The sequence below is a fragment of the Peromyscus californicus genome, unplaced genomic scaffold (assembly GCF_007827085.1).
Source record: "Peromyscus californicus insignis strain IS unplaced genomic scaffold, ASM782708v3 Scaffold_2__1_contigs__length_46816999, whole genome shotgun sequence".
Lineage (NCBI taxonomy): Eukaryota > Metazoa > Chordata > Mammalia > Rodentia > Cricetidae > Peromyscus > Peromyscus californicus.
In genome coordinates, this window is record NW_026294540.1 from 19,827,099 (window position 1) to 19,846,719 (window position 19,621).

The following is a 19,621-nucleotide window of genomic DNA, read 5'->3' on the forward strand; positions in this document are numbered from 1 at the left end:
TGATGTCTCTCTTTCCAGGTAGCATCAACAGCTGAAGAGGCTTCCACAGAAACCGCTGCTGAAGAGTCATGTGAAGCTGGAGAGGATGGCACTCCTGAGGGTATGGCAGAGACTGGGGGAAGAGGCAGCGGGAAGAAGGAGGCTGGGTCCAGCAAGAGCACCGTGGACGGGAAGCTGGTAAAAGGTGCGCTGTCCAGGTGAAGCCTAGGCCTCGTGGGCTTCCCACCTCAGGGACAGGACTAGGTTCCTCAACCATGAGGGCTCCTTGGGCTTGGCTTCTGGAGCTGCTTATTCGGGCATGCTCACCTTGTCCTGCTTCCAAGCATGGTGTTTGGAACCCTGTAGATGCAAGCTAGTCTAAGTATTTACCAGCTTTTAGCCTGTTCTGAGCCATTTAGTGGACATGTTTATAAATTTTCAAATAATATTTCATCCTCACTCAGACCCAGACCTTTGAAACTGTTGAGTTCTTTGTGGTACTGGGGACTGCACCCACAGCTCACCTGAGCAAGTGCTCTCTGCTAGGTCAGCTCCAGGCCCTGTGCTAACTGTTGGGATGGACTTTGTCTGCTTTGTCCAGGTGGCTCCCTTGAGCACTCTTGTCAGGCAGGGCTGTGCTCACTCACTCACATCTGCTTGCTCTCCTTGCCCTGGCCCTGACTAGACGATGGAGTCTAGCAGGACAGGCGTATGTAAGTGGCTGGTGCAGTCGAGAAGACAGGAGAAAGGCTACTTGAGGCTGCTTAGCAGCGCTCTGTGGCAGAATGTGAAGAAGCCGGTACTTCACCTGCTGGAAAAGAGCCTGCAGAAAAGGATGGTGTGTTGGGTGTTGAGGGATAAGTGAGGTCCCTGCTTTGCTATGGTGGCAGGTGGCTCTAGTGATTCAGTCTGGAGAGGTATACTGCTCAGCATCTGGGGCTTTGCTTCCCCTGAGGCCTGTGGTGACTAGGGAATGCCTTATTTAGCATTGGCTCTTTGAGATTAAAGACAGAGGGACAGTTGGGGGCCTTGGGTGGCCCAGTGGCCAGCGCAAGAGTGGCGGCAACAGTAGAAGCACAAGCCTACAGCTCCTGACTAGAAGAGTGGCAGCAGACACGGGCAGCAGTCTCCTGCCTCACCTAGAGCAGCCTTCTGGGAGGGCTCGGGGGATGGAGAGGATTCATAAGAATCCGGTTATCGCCAGCAAAGCGCTGTTAGAAAGTCAGGTGACCGGCTACCTCCTGCTCTCTGAAGTAAGCGGAGGCACAAGCAGAGCAGCAACTTCTGCACTGGAAGCCGTTTGAGATGCTGTCCCATGCTGGAAGACAAGCAGGACAGTGATCCAGGACAGCCACTGCCAGCAAGGAGAAGCGGGGAGGCTGGGACAAGCTAGGGGACATCCACTAGGCAGCTGTCATCCAGGAAGCACCCTAGACTGGTCTTGCCTGGAGTGGCTGCAGGGCCGCAGAGAAAGGGCTCCAGGCCCAGCTGCTGCACCAGCCTGCCCACCCTGGCAGGAGAAGCCTGAGATGTGAGCCAGAGCTGCATAGTGGCTTTGACACACTCCTTCCACAGACCTGGAAGACAGCCCTGCTCCTCTGCAGGTCAGGACGGAAAAGCACAGCCCTGCTGAGGGCCTGAGATTCAGAAGACAGCAACTGAGCCTCTAGCCCTAAGTATCAGCAGCTTCTTAGGTCTTTATGTTCAAAGGAGTTGAGGATATTATACAACTTAGGCTGCTGATAATCTGCAGCTTCAGAAGACCGCTCAGAAATACTGCTAGGTTAAGCATGATGAAATCACCAGGGTCAGACTGACTAGAAGACAGCCTCGGAAGTTCTCAGAAATATCAAAGGAAGGGACAGGTGTGGAAGAAGTTCACCCAGGTATAAACAGACAGACTTCTCTCTGAAGAGGTGAGAAAGCAGGTCGGTGCATCATTTCTCTGTACATCTGAATGCCAGAACAGGAAGACCTGTAGGCGTATCATCACCCTGAAGTCCTGAGTCCACAGAAATAAGGACAGTGAGACTGTCAAAGAATTATTATGGGTTAGGGCATAGCTCTGCAGTAGAACACTTCCCTGGATTCTATTCTCTATACTGCTCGGGGTGAAAATGTCTTTCCAAAAAAGACAATAGCATTACCTGTTTATGTTTTTAAACAAACAAAAAAATTAAATGAACATTGAACTCAAGAAAATAGGATGTGAGTGGGGTGCAGTACAACATGACCTGGGTATGTTCAGTCCTTGGCATGGGGGGACACACAAAGAGCGGGACACAGGATGGAAGCCCAGCCAGTAGTAGCACAGGCCTAGAACCCAGCACTACAGAAGCTGAGGCAGGATTTCAAATACAGACTTCCTGACAGTGAGAACCTCTCAAAAACCTATAAAATGCTATAAGAAAAGCAGAAACCAGGGAATACAAATTAAAGGAGAAACTACTGAGAAAGTAATTTTTTAAAAGACCAATAAAATATGTTGTGTGTACTCAAGAGAAAAAGAATACAGATATGAACACAAAGTTGTAAATCTTTTTTAAAATGCACAAGGATAGCATGTTCATAGCCTTAAGTGGAATGACTCAAGTCACTGAAAAATACCATTTCAAAAAAACAGAAATTGCCAAAATTATTTCAAGAAAAGAAGAGAAAGAAAACTGACAGATTTTTAGTCTGGCAGAATTTAAAATATTGGTTAGTGAACAGCCTCTAGAACCAGGCAAGAGGCCAAAGCAAATTAAAGGCTGGCTTAATTTACCCTCAGTCAGTAGAGCTTCTCCAGGGCTTATGGGAGACAGAATTAAGAAGCTCTCAGAGCTCAGCGATCTATAGACCTCAGCACTTAGAAGCATGATGTTAAAATATTAAAATGGAATCCAACTGTGCACTAAAGCAGTGACAGGAATGAATGAGCAGTGGTCTTGTTCCGGGGCCCTGGTGTGGCCTCTCCGTCACCTGTCTGCAAGCAGACTTCCTGGGTCTTGTCTCAGTAAGCGCTGAGAAGGCATTGGTACTTCTGTAGCTTAAGTAGTTAATACTAACTGAAGCTGGACGGGTAAGCTCCACTTTGACTCTTCTTCCACCATGTGTGTCTCTGGGATTAAACTCGGGTTGTCAAGCCTTGCAGCAAGCTCCCTGCCCACTGAGCCATCTTGTAAGTCCCCTCACTTTTTTTTTTTTGGTTTTTCGAGACAGGGTTTCTCTGTGCAGCTTTGCGCCTTTCCTGGAACTCGCTTTGGAGACCAGGCTGGCCTCGAACTCACAGAGATCCGCCTGGCTCTGCCTCCCGAGTGCTGGGATTAAAGGTGTGCGCCACCACCGCCCGGCTAAGCCCCCTCACTTTTAAAGTGTTAATAGACTCAGGAATCTAACAGCAGTAATTCCAAAAGGTCAGTGTCTACATGCAGTCAGTGTAGGTAGTGCAGGCCCATGATCCCTGCACTGGAGGAGAAGGCAGCAGGAGGATCTGGAGCTCAAGGCCAGCTTTGTGAACCTCCGTGAGACCTGTAGAGAGGAAGAGGGGGGAGCAGGGAGAGAAGGGAAGTTGTTGTTAACATAGATCATCTTAGAATCAGAATTGAAGCCAGAAATCAGGCTTCCAGGTCTAGGGAGCAGAACCAGAATGAAATGAAAAGGCAATGACAAGAAGTTGGAAGATAAAGGGTTAATGTCCTTTCATATATAAAAAGCTTTTCTGGGTCAGAAAATGGACTAAGGGCATTCTTCAGAAGAGAAAAACACGTGGCTAGTGTGCCAGGTTTCTTCTAAACAAGATGCTGGGGCTGGAGAGCAAAGGCCCTGGGTTGGTTTCCCAGAACCTACAGAGTGGTTCATAGCCATCCATGACTCCAGTCCTAGGGGATCCAGGCATGCACATGGTGCACATACATAAATGCGGGTAAAACATTCGTGCATATAAATAAATTGAAAACAATTAAAATTGAAAAAATAGACTTTTTAAAATTAGTATCGGGCTTGAGGAGACAGCCCTGTGGGTAAAAATGCTTGCTATACAAGGGTAAGGACCTGAGGTCCCATCCCTAGTACCTACTGTAAAGTCAGAGGTCTGTAACCCTAGTGTGGGTTGAGGAGGAGCAGAAACAGGCTTCCCTGAGCTCACTGGCCAGCCAGGCTAGCCTTCAGGAGATACGAGTTTCAGTGAGAACTCTTGTGTCAAAAAACAAGATGGAGAACAACAGAGCAAGACATCAACCTCTGCTTCCTACTCACACAGGTGCACTCACTGCACACACGTGTGCACATGAATGCACGACAAGAACAACATATAGTAATTAGTAATAATAATAATTACACTCATCCAGGCAAAGTGTCAGGCACCTGAATTCCCAGCTACTCAGGAGGTTGAGGCAGGGGAATCCTTTGGGCTCAGGAGTTCAAGACCAACCTAGGCAACATAGCTAAGAGCTAATCTCGAAATACACATATATATGTATACATATATACACACATGCAGCTATTACCGAGAAGTGGAGAAGGAGCTATGAGGCCATGGCTGTGCCTCAGGGAGGCACTGCTGGACCCATCCTTGAGGGTCAGATGTGTCAGAAGAAATGGATCCTGCAGGCAGCAGGCAAGGATGTCCATCTCCGCTTGAGCACAGTACAGAAGGGCAGATGTAGCTGGATCACACAACGTATGGGCCACCTGGAGAAAGAACTTAGGATCAGTGTTAATGTACACTGTGGTGTGCAAATTGTGTAATCAGAATGTTCCAGAAGAATTCCCAGGGCCTTTGGCTGGACTGGTCAGGAGAAGCTTTCTGACCTTGGACTCTTGGTTCTCATCAGGGCCATGGGGCATGGGGCACCTGATACTCCCATCATCAACACTTAGTGAGGCAGGACACCTAGACACACAGGTTAAGTGTTTCCTCTCTTTTTAAAATGTCCTTGACCCTCTGCTTATTAAAGAGACCATATTACTACAGGCAGTAAAGGATTTGTTTGTTCAACTTGGCTTTCTCTCCCCTCCCTCCCTCCCTCCCTCCCTCCCTTCCTCCCCCCCCCCCCCCCCCCCTCTCTTTGTTGTTGTTTGTTTTATTCGGTTTTTCTGAGACAGGGTTTCTCTGTGTGTAGCCCTGCCTGTCCTAGAACTCACTCTGTAGACCAGGCTGGCCTCAAACTCAGAGATCCATCTGCCTCTGCCTCCCGAGTGCTGGGATTAGAATGCACCACCACCACCTGGCAAACTTGAGTTTTCTTAAGGAAACTTAAGACATGTACAAAAACAGCACATGGCACAGTAACCTACATCACCTCACCAAGTACTCACCGCCACCTTCAGCAGTCGGCCCTTGGACTGCATTGTTCTGCATCTCCGTCCCTGTCCTAGATTCCACTCAGAATCTGCTGCAGCAGATCATCATCATCATGGCATTAGCGTAGACATCTTGGTTGTATTGTGAAAGATGAGGATTTTGGTTAGTATTTGATCAGCATGACAACATGAAGCAGTTTCAAAGTACACTCTGCCGCTTACCATGTGTGGCATGGAAGTCTGTTCTCCTGGCTCGTGGGTATTAAATGGGGTGTGTGTCACAGGTATAAATTCTCTTTAGCCCACACGGGGGTGTGGAACACAGGAATAAGTCGAGGAGACCCTCAGCCCAGCACATGGCCAAGTGGCCTGCTTTGAGAAGCTTGGGGCTGGGGGCACCGCAGTAAATCACAGCCCTACTAGAATCTGTTTCCCACAGCTCACCTCACTCAGAGGTGGCTTTGTTCAGTGCACTGGAGATGGCCCTTCAGTGTAGCTTTGTGATACCCGTTAGGAATGAAGGCCATAGCGTCTGACTGCATCTGGCTGGCTGTTGTGAGTCACTCAGCATAGTGAGTAACAGAGAGGCTCAGTGTTGACGAGCAGATAGACGGAAGACTTTGTCCTTTAAGGCCTTTGCATGTCTCTTGAAGTGTCTAGGTGTTGGGGATGTATCACTTAAATTTTTGTTACACATTGAAATGTTTGTAATAGGTGTAGACTGAAGTCTGGCAGGATGCTTGTCATGTTCACCAAATAAAGGAGTGAATTGTGTGTTTGTTTTGGTTTGGATTTTGCTTGAAGACTAGGTTTTTGTTTGTTTGTTTATTTTTTAAAACATAGTTGGAGACTTCTAGGTAGAGTCATGTCACATGCCTACTCATACCAATCCAGCTACAAGCCAGATTCTTATAAAAAATGTTTTTGAAGAAAAATGGCAGGCTAGCAAGATGGCTCAGTGGAAGCACATGCCACCACTTCTGCCAACCTGAGTTTAATGCCCACAGCCCATGTAGTAGGAGAGGACTGATTCCCAGTTGTCTTTGACCTTGACGTGCACACGTTAAGTAAATAAGTAGATGTTTACAAGTTTACAGAAAGGAACATGACAAGAAATTGACCATTTAAGACTAAGATGACCACTCCGTGTTCAGCAGGTGTGTCTACTGTGACACCACCACTATGCTGCCCACACACCCCAGTCTGATGCCTTGCCTGGAGCATTTGAACAGGACTCCTTTAACACTGCAGAAGCCCTGCCTGTAGACCCCCCCCCCCACCCACCCCCCCCCCCCCCCCACACACACACACAGGCTGTGCCTTCACCACAGATGCCATCTGCCCGTCAGCCATCTCTCTTGTAAGTGGCCTCTGGTGCCTAAAAATGTGTCATTGCACTTCTCACCTCTTCCCAACAGCTTCATTTGCACCAATAAGTTTTGCCATCAAGGCCAAAGAAAACGACCTCCTTCCTCTGGAAAAAAACCGAGTCAAGCTGGACGATGACAGTGAAGAGGACGAGGAAAGCAGGGAGTGCCAGGAAAGCACGAGCAGCGCGGCCAACCCCAGCCCAGCCACGGCCCCACCCTGTGTGGTTGTGGAGGAGAAGAAGCCCCAGCTCACCCAGGAGGAGCTAGAAGCAAAGCAAGGTTTGTCGACAGCTTTTCAAGTTCTTGAAAGAAAGAAGACAAATGTTAAGATTTAGTGCTAAGCCAGAAATTCTAAGACTGCGGCGAACCAAAGCCTGGAGCCATGCTGGAGCGTTCTGAAAGCCCTGTGTGTGGTGCTGTGTGGCACTGCACTCCTTAGCTTGATGCAGCGCCCTTGGCAATCTGTACTCAGAGCAGCTTAATGCGCTAAGCGGACGGCTCTAATGGAGACGCACTTTGTACTTGGACGACAGCCCCAGGGTGAGACACCAGGCCTGGACTCCCAGCTCCAGTTAATGCACCGAACTGGGAGAGGCCCTTTGTCGAAATGTCTCTCAGCAGAACCATCAACCCTTGAAGATGATGCCTGCCAGAGCTGATTTCTCAGCCCTGGCTCATCTTCATGGGTCACAGCATGGCCATTAGCATGTGGGGGACATGGGCTGGGGCTGGAACTCTGGTACAATGCTTAGCATCTTGGGGACATCTGCACCTCCAAAATAAGTCCTATTCCATAGTGAAGTGGTTACTTCATAAATGCGTTTGTGCTTTGACCTATTCTAACTGGTTTTCTTACATTGCATTTTCTAGGTATGCATGAACAGACCATATAGCACTGAGTAAAGGATGCTCTTGGAGTCACTGTCTTCCAGAGGAGAGCATGTCCTAGGCCACAGTTGTTCTCCCTCAGTGTACTTACAGTCACACTGTGTGTTTAAGTTTGCACTCTGTGAGCTCAGCAGTTTGTCATGCCCTCTGAACTAAGACACTGCCCACAGGGCGTCATTCAGTGCATCATTCACCCAGACACTTGGAATGTATGGGGCTCCTGTGTATGAGAGCCATTCTGCAATTACAGCTTCTACCCTCATGGAACCCCTTCAGCCTTGCTGCCTTTGAGAGTAAAGTGTGCATCCCCAAAAATGCCATACTAAGTTTATTTTCTCAAAATTTCACCCTGTCCCAAGTGTCTACCTGCTCTGAGGGTCGCGTTGAAATGGCAGTGTTGTAGGTCCAGAAGGTGCCTGTGAAAATTAGAAATAAAACACTGTTGCAGACTGCCTTTCTTGTTTTCTGTAGCAAAACAAAAGCTGGAGGACCGTCTTGCCGCGGCTGCCCGGGAAAAGCTGGCCCAGGCGTCCAAGGAATCCAAGGAGAAGCAGCTTCAGGCTGAACGGAAAAGGAAAGCAGCTCTGTTCTTACAAACCTTAAAAAACCCTCTTCCGGAAACCGAAGTCGGAAAACTTGAGGAGGGTGCTTTCAGTGTAGAGGTATGTAGAAGGATGTCCCGATGGCGTGCTTGGCTTTATAGTCTATGAAAGGAGGTTCTGGGCTGCTCTGGCCGTGGAGCCCCAGCCTGAGTCAGATGCCAGCAGCCCAGCACCTGCCTCCAGCGTAGTCACAGGCTTTGCTGATGGCTTTGAGTCTGTGAAAAGAGATGCTGGGACAGTTAGTTACCTGTAAGTACACCAAAGGCAGTCTTGGGTCTCGGAACACAGCTGTGGATCCTGATCAGGAAGCTCAGCCAATGGCTGCCCTTGCAGGGCCTCGGTGGTTGCCACCACGTCGTTGGGCTCACACGAGGGCAGAGATCTCAGTGCCAGCACCTGTGTCTGCGTTGTTGTAGTTAGGGGAAAAGTAACTGCGGCCACCCTTGTCTTCTCTGGGTGGCAGCTGTGTGGTAGAGCACTGATGTGTGGGAGGTCCTGGAGAGCCCAGGCAGCTCCTTCCTCAGTGGTGGCCTTGAACAGGATCATTACATGGGACCTTGGTCCTCTTGGGTGGAGGGATGGGAAGCAGTCCCTAGCACCAGGAACCCTCAGTAAACGCTGCTGCCAGCAGCACTCTGTCATTAGTGACAAGTCTGCTCGTGCCTGTCTAGACCTGGTCAAGGAGCCCAGGCCAGATGTGTAGCCGCTAAGTGCTCTGCCCTGAGCTGCATCCCCAGCCCTGGGTCTTTTCGTCTAGATTCTTGAGAGCAGGTGTCTTTCAAGATCTATTTTTTTTTTTTTTGAGGGGGGTTAAAATATACTTCATGGGTGTCTAGGAATTCATGAAGGAGTTCCAGAACATTTTAGAAATAGGAATTTTCTAAGTAAGAGAACTGGCAGTGCAACCACTGTCCCAAGGCTGAAGGACGACACAGCTGGAGTGCAGACCCCCAGGCTGTCAGCAGAAAGTTGTCCCTCGGTGCTGCTGCTTTTTTTTTTCCTTCCATTTTTCTTTATTAAATTTGCTACTCACCCTACATACCACCCGCAGATCCCACCTCCTCCCTCCTCCCATCTCCTAGCCCTCCCTCCCAAGCCACCCCACATCCCCCAAATCAAGGTCTCCCATAGGGAGTCAGCAGAGCCCGGTTCACTGAGCCTAGGCAGGTCCAAGCCCCCTCGGTGCTTCTTAAGAGCAGTTAAAAATGGTCATTTAAAAGTCTTTCTGGGGCTGGCTGGAGAGATGGATCAGCAGTTAAGAGCAATGATTGTTCTTCCAGAGGACTTGGGTCTGATTCCCAGCACCTACATGGTGACTCACAGCCATCCATAACTCCAGTTTCTAGAGCTTTGACACCCTCTTCTAGCCTCCACAGACACACACATGGTGCATACTTACAAGCAAAACACCTATACTCATAAAAAAGTAAATCTTGAAAAAAAATTTTAGTGTCAGCTGGGCATGGTGGTTCACACCAGTAATCACACTTGGGAGGCCGAGGCAGAATAATGGCCACTTTTTTTTCTTTTTCTTATCCTAAATTCTGACTTGGGGGTGGAGGTGCTTTAGAGGTTCTGATTTTGGTTCCCAGCACCTGTATCAGGCAACTCACAGCCTCTTGTAACTCCTCCAGAGGATCTGATGTCCTCTTCTGGACTCTGTAAGCAGTTGCACTCACATGCCACACTCACATACAGATACAAACATATGTACATGATTTAAAAATTAAAATGGTTAGGAAAGATATAATAACCTCTCAGGCATGCCCCTGGAATCCCCATACTTGGCCTAGACCAAGACCTAGAAGATGGCCTAGACAGCATAGTGAGACCTTGCCTCCAGGTTTATGTCTCCAAATATCTCTTACGCTTGGCCTTCATCTTGGTTTCTGTTGCTGTGAAGAGACACCATGACCACGGCAACTCTTATAAAGGAAAACATTCAACTGGGGCTTGCTTACAGTTTCAGAGGTTTAGTCCATTGTCGTCATGGTAGGCAGCATGGCAGTGTGCAGGCAGACCTGGTGCTGGAGAGGTAGCTGAGAGTTCTGCATCCAGATCGTCAGGCAGCAGGAAGAAAAAGTGCCACTGGGCTTGGCTTGGGCTTCTGAAACCCTGAAAGCCCACCCCCAGTGACACACTTCCTCCAGCAAGGCCACACCCCTCAATAGAGTCCCTCCCTGTGAGCCTTTTATGGGCCATCTTCATTCAGACTTCTACACTCGGCTCTCCTCATAATACAGAAGAAGCCCTTTGCTCCTGTTTGCTCTTGTTGGAAAAGGGAAGGGGGCTGGAAGTCATCCGTTCTCTCGCCTCAGCCTCGCAAGTTCCAGGGTTGCAGGCATGTGCCACTATGCCTGGCTCCTTCACCCTTCGAACTTTAACTGTATTGACCCTTATAAGTGCCGTTGGAGTCTGCAATGAGTGTGGTTAAAGGCTGTTCTCCACCTCCTGGATGTCTAGACTGCTGCCTCTGTGTCCACCTTGCATGTTCTTAGTGGTCCTCTACTCAGGCTAACCTTTACCCTGTCCTTCCCAGAATGAGCTTTTCAGGGACGTGGCAGAACATAGCAACCCCACTAGGGCACTGTGACCCCATTTTCCAGAACCCCACAGAGGTGGACTATCTTCTGGTCCCTCACACAAGGCCTGTTCCTGCAGAAATGTAGGACAAAGTACACACAGCTCAGGGCAGCCATGAGGTGCTGTGGCCCAGCTGAGGGCAGCCATGAGGCACTGTGGCCCAGCTGAGGGCAGCCATGAGGTGCTGTGGCGTGGGGTATGCAGGAAGGAATACAAGAACTTGAGTTCTGTAGCTATGGAAAGACATGGGCAGCAAGGAGAGAAACCTTAAACATGGGCCTGCATGGGTAGGGATGTATGAAGCTTGACCGGATCTTTTATCATTTGTACAATGAACAAAGATACTCATTAAGACCCATCTGCAAACCTCTAATATAGCTCAGTTGCTGGATTGCTTGCCTGGAATGTGTAGGGTCTTAGGTGTTGTCTTTGACACATTAGCACACCCTATGAATCTAGCACTTGGGGGGGGACGGGGTTTCAGAAGTTCTGGGTCATCCTTGGTTATGGCAAGTTCAAAGTCAGCCCGCACTACATGAGACCTTATCTCAAAGTGAGGCTGAAGGTTAGACAAGACAGTATAAGAAAGCTCAGTAGGTAGAGATGCTTGTTGCCAAGCCTGATAAGCGTGAGTTTGATCCCTGGGACCCACATGTGAGAAGAGAAAACTGACTCAGTAGTTGTCCTCTGACCTCCACACTCCTAAACACACAGAAAGACAGATAATATATAAATAAAGAAGTGTAATTTTAAGAAATATGTAAAGCCTCTGGGGGAGTGGGGGGTGCTGCACACCTTTAATTCCAGCACTCAGGAGGCAGAGGTGAGTGAATCTCTGATTTAAGGCCAGGTTGGTCTACAGAGTGAGTTCCAGGACAGCCCGGGCTGCATAGAGAAATCTTTTCTCCAAAAAGAACAAAAACAAAAAGTAAAAACTATGTAAAGCCATATCTGCAGATAGATAAAAACAAGTCATGGTTGCAAGATTGCCCCTGCTGGCAGCACCACAGTGCTGAGCCAACCTGTGTCTTCTCTCAGTGACTCCATTCCTGTCTGCCAGCCTTGGCCCTGTCTATAATCCATGGATGTTTGCCTCTGGATGGTCTGCCTGGCTGTCTGTCCACAGGAAGATTATCTCAGCAGAACTGCTTCAACAGAAAGGAAACATGAGGAGCAGATGGGGATAAGTGTCTGATTGCTTTGAAACAAGTCTCATAATAAAATGACAGTTTATAAATGATAGTCCAACCCAAAATGTTGTCACTATCAAGAAACTTCCTAAGAGTCAGGCAGTGGTGGCACACGCCTTTGATCCCAGCACTCGGGAGGCAGAGGCAGGCGGATCTCTGTGAGTTCGAGGTCAGCCTGGTCTACAGAATGAGTTCCAGGACAGGCGCAAAGCTACACAGAGAAACCCTGTCTCGAAAAACCAAAAACGGAAAGAAGAAAAGAAAGAAGAAAGGAAGGAGGGAGGAAGGGGGAGAGATAGAGACAGAGACGGAGAGAAAGAGAAACTTCATGGAACAGACTGCCCTTGACTTTGCTGAGTAACTTGATGTGCACTCTACCCACAAACGTTGACACATTTTCCCAGTTAACCACATAGCTGTAGACGAGAGTTCTTACAGGCTCTAAAAGGACGTGAGATCATTTCACAGGTGTACTACTACATCTGTCAGAGCCTAACTCAGCCAGCTCCTCAGGATGGGCAGGTTTCCCCAGGGTGGCATTCCACCATGCACATGTACGTGGTCCTCTTCTACATGATGCTCTGCCCAGTGCCATTTTACATATCCATGTGTGATTGTAAGTGACATAGTGACATAGAAAAGTATTACTGGGTGGATATGGTGGAACTCACAGAAATTTGCCTTTAATCCCAGCACTTGGGCAGATCTCTGTGAGTTCCAGGCCAGCCAGGGATACATAGGTGAGACCCTATCTAAAAGAAGAAAGAGATGAATGGTGCACTAAATTTTTAAGCAGTCTGTATGATAGCTAAGACTATTGCATCAATGGTGATAAGCCTGTCTATGGTTGAGCTAGCGGCCTAAGCACCTGGGAGCTCAAGGAGAAGCTGAGAGCTCGCTCTCCTGTCTGACAACTGCAGGTAGCCATCTGGCCTCAGCTCAACCCCTGTACATTCTGTAAGAATCAATCGTGTGCAGGGATGCTAATCAGCTGCCAGAGTGGACCCGAGTGATGCAGGAAGGCTGGGCCCTCCTCCCCACAGCTGCATGCACGCCACTGCTGTCCCCATTCCATTCCAGGGCTCCCAGACATCTGGGGCAGTATGGGAGGCTGGTCACACAGATCATCTTCCTTGAGTTTTTCCATAAGCCTTACTGCCAAATCCTCCAGGTACCAAATGAGAAATCTTCCATTTGTGGCATTCGATGACTAGTTAAACTCTTTTTCTTGAAAGGCCAGAGGTTTGTTTGTCTTTTGAGACAGGGTCTCACTATAAACCAGACTAGTCTAGAATTAATTTTGTAGCCCAAGCTGGCCTCCAACTCAAAGCACTTTTCCTCTGTCAGCCTCCCACGTGCTTCGATCCCAGGTTTGACCCTCCCCACCCAGCAGGGAGATTCTGTTTGGATAATCACTGCAGTGTCTGCATTTTAAGTGTTGTCGTTCCTGTTGATATCCACACATTCACTTATGTTTCCAGGACACCAGTGTCATGCCCTGTCCTCTGCTGGTTGGAGGCAGAACTCTGCCCCTGTTAGAGGTGAAGCCTCCAGAAAGGCCTTCAAGCAGATGCAGAGAGCCACCAAGAGAAGAAGAAAGAGAAAAGAAGAAGAAGAAGCACAAAAAACGGTCTCGAACGAGGTCCCGCTCCCCCAAGTACCACTCGTCTTCCAAGCCCAGGTCTAGATCCCACTCCAAAGCCAAGCACTCCCTGCCCAGTGCCTACCGGACAGTGCGGCGCTCGAGGTGGGTGTGCAGGCGCTCATGCCCTCCTGCTCCTGTTCTGCCCTACCTGCTGAGCCTCCTTCTGGCCCCCTGTAGAGCCAGCAGAAGGTTTAAAGTGAGCACAGTGTTCACTAGGCTGGTGAAACACACTGGTTGTGTGTGTGTGTGTGTGTGTGTGTGAAGGTTTAAAATGAGCACAGTGTTTACTAGACTGGTGAATGCACTAGGGGTGTGTGTGTGTGTCATCCTGCAAATCCAAAGGAAATCTTTCATTGTTTAGGCTTCTTAAAGCTTACCAGCCACTACAGGTTAAATGATTTATTTATGCTTCTTATCTCTGCATAGCTTATTTATACTTCACTCTTCACTCAGGAGGTGGAAGCAGGAGGATCTCCAGTTCAAGGCCAGGCTAAACTACACTAGGCTCCGTCAGTACAGTTTGTTGCACAGCATGAGGAGTTAGCCGGGCCTGGTAGCGCGGGCCTCTAATTCTAGCACAGGGAGGCAGATACAGGCTGGGGCTCATTGTCTTGCCAGCTTAGCCTAATCAGCAAAACCCAGGCCAGTGAGAGACTGTCTCATAAAATCAGGAGGCAGAGGCAAGTGGATCTCTCAGTTCAACGCCAACCTATATAGCAAGTTCTAGGCTAACTAGGGCTAGTGAGACTAGTCTCAAAAATCAAAACACAAAAAACTCACAGTGAATGGCCGCTGAGGAATAACACCCAGCCTTGCCCTACGGCCTCCACATACACACACAAATAAAACAAGTTGCCAGTGGTGGCACACACCTTTAATCCCAGCACTGAGAGGCAAAGGCAGGAGGATCTCTGAGTTCAAGCCTTGAGCTGGTCTACAGAGTGAGTTCCAGGACAGCCAGGACTCCACTGAGAAATCCTGTCTTGAAAAACAAAACAAAGTTATCCTCTCCCTCACACCAAAATTTTTGAAAAAGGAAATTGTGAGTAGGTGTGGTAACACATGCCTGTGGTCCCAGTGCTTGGAAGATGGAGGCAGGGGGATCAAGGCATTCAAGATCATCTTCAGCTAGAGAGCAGATTTGAGAACATACGACTGCCTTACAGAGAGTGGGGATCATTTGTCTAATGGTTTACCGGTTATAAAGTGAGCCTGACACATGTATTGAGTTGTAGAAATTTGTAGGCTAGCGTGCTGGGGTTCTTTTGTGTGAATGAGCTTTCCTATGCTGATTGCTTCTGAGTGTGAAGTGGTCCAGCAGCCCTTCCCACGCAGTCTGTGTTGAGGTGTTCTGCAGAGTATCTGCAAGGGAGTGTAAATGAGGCAGCTGTGTGGATCTATTTCTTCATCTCAGCCTGCTGCCTCTCCAACCATCCTACCAAAAAGCCCTCTTGATAAGGAGCCAGGTGTTGAGGAAGCAGTTTAGCATTTCTGGCAACAGAATTAGTAAACTTGAACTTCAGCGGTCCCAGAGCATACCCCTTAGTGTTAAAAGGTTTGAAAATGAAGTTCAGCAGTCACTAGTGTGAGAGAGATTCAGTACGCCTGTCCTGTCTTTAGCGCTCATCCTGCCGTGGGCATCCATGGTGTCCCCTGGACTCTGAGCCCTCACACACCCCGAATTCACTCCAGGTACACATCTTTCTTCTGGGATGATGTCAGCACTATCCATAGACATTGGTGTCCTGTGTTCTTATATGTACTACGTACATTGGTCTCTGGATACGTCCTTAAAAGCAGTGTGCTTTCTCTGTCTATCCACACCAAGCCCAGGGTTGACAAGTGTCTGAGAGTGAACCTTTGGTTCTAATTCTTGGAAGTTCAACACTTTTTACCATTACTGTGCACGTGCAGAAAGCTTGCCATTTCATGATTAAATGAACAGTTTTGCTGTCATGCTTTAGATTTTTATTTACTTTTTTTAAGCTCCTAGAATTTGTGTTACAGATCCAAACAACACAGGCAGTAGCAATCCTTCAGCCTCATTCTGGCCAGTCAGTTCTCCCTAATTTCCTCTACTCTAGGGGAAGAACAGTTCCCTCATGACTCCCAGGCCTTGAGCCAGTCGAAGCAGACACCCATACTAACCTCAGTGTGTGGTAGGGCAGACTGCCACGGCCCTCTTCCCTGTGCTCCATCTGTCTAGCTTGTCCCTGGGCTGTAGTGCTGTTGACCTGGAGTGCTCACCTAACCCCTGCATTGTAAGTTCCTGGCTAGAGTTAACTGTAGTCCTTACCTATAATGGACTAGCTTATTCTGTATGTTATCTTACCTTTGAAAATGTTTTTAAGTTTGCAATAGACTTAGATTTGCATAGTTTATACAAGTACATTATTTATAACACTTTATATCTTCAGTGCCTACAGGTCCAAGGAGCAAAACCCTACTCCTTAGTGTAACTATCAGTTAAAAGACAAAGTGAAGCTGAAATTTTTCTGACCATTATTTCTTCTGATGGTAGGCCACCAGTTTTATCTTAATTTGACCTTTGGTGAAAATGTTTCACAATGTCAGCAGAGCTGGTTATTCTCAAAGCTCCCCAAACTTCCTCCTCAGTGGCTGAGGTGGGATCAAAAAGATGCTTTTGATTAATTTGGTTAAATAACTCACATAATTTTTGGCATTAGATAAGTCGGTCTTTGGTGTTTGATTTTATAGTTTAGATAAAATATCAAGAGAAGGTCCAGCTTTGCTGCAGAATAAGCGAGTTGATACTGTGACCCACCTTCCAGCTGCTCTCTGCCTGGACAACACCCCAAGAGCTAGAACATGGCCCCTGGAAGCTGCTGTCCTTGGCTGCACATGGACCTCACCCTCTGGCCTCCCTTTGTCCTCTTGCTCTTGCTCCTGAACACAGAGGCTCTGGCTCTGTGGGGTGGACTTGTATTTCCCCAAGCTGAAAGCAAAACTGCTTGCCCAGTCCAGGCCCTGCCAGCACTGCCATTCCCAGGATCAAAGCCATTTGAAAGCCATGGTTATGGCAGGTGCAGTAGCCATGCCTATGAGCCCAGCACTCAGACTGAGGCAGAAGAAGGGAGGATGTCCAGGGCCAGTCTGGTCTTCATAGTAAGACCATATCGTAAAGACAGAAACAAACAAATAAAATGCTGCAGTTGTGGCTGAAATGGGATGGCAAGCTCCATGCTACGTGCTGCTGACTTTGCAACCACAGTGCAGAAAGTGCTGGTGATACTGTCATTATTTTGTCTTTAACTATCTTTTCAGGTAGAGTAACCCATTGCCATGGTAACATCTACAATAGGACATACTAGACTTATTTTTCAGGCCTGGCACAGCCTAAGTGGTCATTTTTAAATGATGATTGCTAGCTCAAAGTAAAACACTGCAGTTGTTGGCATTCTCCTGTGGTAGCATACTGAAACTGAAGTGCATTGTCTTCTCTATTCTAAGTGGTTCTGGTCCCATATAAAATGCAGGACAGTATGACGTTCCTTTACTGTTTAATGTGCTCCTAGGGCCGAAACCGCTTACTCAATATGTCCAAACTGTAGGTGACTTTGGATCTGCAAAGGCAAGTTCTTCTTAGCAAAAACCTTTAGTCTCATACCACCACCAGTGCCTCAGGAAGCATAGTGGTGTGAGGAATTGGCGTCAGCACTGACCCAAGTGTAAGACTTGTCCGCGGGTGTTGTTCCTGTTCTCACTGGTGCTCTGTCAGCTTCAGTCTTCCTGAAGGGAAGCAGCAGGCACGCAGTTGAGTCCCGTGGAGTGGTTTGGGTGGTACTGAGCTAATGTGTACCAGTGGCGCCGGGAAGCTGCTTACTCGTTACCTTCTGAAGTCAGATCCCCTTAGTGTCGAGGTGTTCAGCTGAGGGGACACCTCTCGGGCAGCCCGACGGTGTGGAGGACATGTGAGATAAAGACATTTCTTTAAGGGTAACTCCATAAATCCCTTCAGCGGGGGAGGAGTGCAGGCTAAGGAGACTTGTTTGTTCTTGCTAGTTTGATTTAGCATTCAGTAAGAAATCTGGGTGTGGTGGCACATGTCTTTAGTCCCAACACTCAGGAGGCAGAGACAGGTGGGTCTCCGTGTTCAAGGCCAACCTGGTCTACAGGGCTAGTTCCAAGACAGCCAGGGCTGTTACACAAAGAAACCCTGTCTTGAAAAACAAAACAAAACAAAAAAGCAAGAAAGAACTTGTGCAGGCAAAATTGAGGTTCTATAAAATTGAGGTTCTATTAGTTTGAAATTGGTGAGTCTTTACAACCCATTTTTCAATGTAAACTATGTACTAAACCAGAAAAGGACATTTAATCCCCCAAGCCTGCTTCTTAAAGGAAGAAGGAGGTTGGTTGGAACTTTCTTTGTGGTGGCACTCCCCATACGGGCGTGGGACAGCAGTTTTATGTTGAGGTGACCTGTGACCAAGCTGGGTAAGGCTCAGGTGCCTGCACTTCCACAGTGCCAAGCCTGTGAATGGAATGAACAGAAGGTGACGTGACCCCAGTCCAGTTCACCTTAACACCAGTAGCCAGTTCCCACTGGGTTAGATCCAGAGCCTGGCTGCCAAGTCACCTGTTGATGCCCACAGCTGTGAGAGAAGCCCGGGAGCAGTGAGGAACAGACACTGGCCTTCGGACGGTAGTTTGGAGTTTGATCATTAAAGTCCTGCCTCTCAGAGCAAAGCATTGTGGTTGTTGAGGAAGGGATATCTTTGTTGCACTATGCCTTCAGTTTTGAATTGAGACCGGTTTGTCTTCTTTAAGAAGGCCTGTGGTGACATTGCACTACAGATTTACTTTTAAGCTGAGTTTCCTGGCTCTTGCACTGTCCTGGCATCAGTATTAAGAGCCTGGTTAACAAAATTAAAAGCATTAAGACTTACTTAATTAAAGTGAAGCCTAAAGAATTACTGGCTGTTATTTGCTGCCCTGTTCTGAGCAGGGCTTCCTTCCCAGAAGGTTTGAACTCTACTGGGAACAGCCATGTGCTCCGAAGAATTCATAATACTATTAGCCACTGCAAAACAGTATTGTACTTCAACGTTCTGAATCTGCGGGCATTAAAAACTAACTTATTTTTCCTAATTGTTGAGTTTATTGTAGAATTCTATGCTAAGCATCCATAGGTGCTAAAGCTTTGAGTGAGCGGAGCTTTCTCACGGCTCTGGTAGCACCCAGCCCGGCACATTTCATTCTGAATGTGAAGTATGTGCCTCCAACCGCAGGCCCTCAGCCTCCCCAGGGATCTTGAGTGTGGAGCCTTGTCCCAGCAGCTCGGCAGTGGCGGCAGCACAGCAGGAGAGTTATCAGGCAGCCTCGGCCTCGAGCACCTTTGACTCCTGGAGCTCTTGTGAGGGGAAACCTGGTAAACCGTCAAGGTGTCTGACTGCCCCCACCTCTGTAGCCTAGGGAAGGTCTGGGGAGGCACACCACCTAGACCGGCCCTGCTCATGGGCTCATGGGAGCCAGGGTGTGACCAGAACTTGATTCCTGAACAACTGTGTGTTGTTTTTATTGGGAGGGCAGAATTCATTGTGCTTAGAATGGTTCAATGAAGAACTTTTTCCAATGGTGGAATCAAACTGCTCTCTTTACATTGTTTTTGAGTGGGTTGTCATGGAAACAGAACAAAGAGAGGAGTTTGGGTTTGGTAGGGTTTTTTTTCCCCCTAAATTTCTGCTTATTGGAGATTTTCCTGAAATAGCAAATGGACAGAGAACTAAATTAAAAGTCTCAAGCCTTCATTGAGGAACCCTCTATTAAGGACCTCTACACTCACAAAGGGGGAGAGCGGTCTGAGGGTCTCTCTTGCCGTATGTGGAGTATATCCTGGCATGAATCAAAGAAAGATTAACAGATGGTTTTGTGTCCATGAAACCTCCCATCAACTTCAAGTAGTCAGTCTGTCATGAGGACGTCATGTTCTGAGCAGCTGCGGGGTTTAGGCTTCAAGCCAGTGGGCCTGCAGCGTGGTCCTGCTGCCTCCTACCGTATAGCCTGAGATGGGTGACAGGAGGAATGGCAAGGTGCAGCCTGCAGGCCTTGGCCAGAGTCTCA

At 48.2% G+C, this 19,621-nt stretch overlaps 1 protein-coding gene across 7 annotated transcripts in view; it reads left to right on the forward strand.

Moving 5' to 3' along the window:
• Positions 1-19,621, forward strand: part of Sfswap (splicing factor SWAP) — a 77,568-nt gene that overhangs the window by 47,469 nt on the left and 10,478 nt on the right. For 2 of the 7 annotated variants that reach the window (XM_052755525.1, XM_052755530.1), the window contains exons 11-15: positions 19-184; positions 6,681-6,911; positions 7,992-8,182; positions 13,377-13,642; positions 18,790-18,942. In XM_052755525.1, the coding sequence (XP_052611485.1) occupies positions 19-184; positions 6,681-6,911; positions 7,992-8,182; positions 13,377-13,642; positions 18,790-18,942 (1,007 nt within the window). The remainder of the gene's footprint in view (positions 1-18; positions 185-6,680; positions 6,912-7,991; positions 8,183-13,376; positions 13,643-18,789; positions 18,943-19,621) is intronic. The other 5 variants (XM_052755528.1, XM_052755531.1, XM_052755529.1 and 2 more) reach the window with 3 other exon arrangements.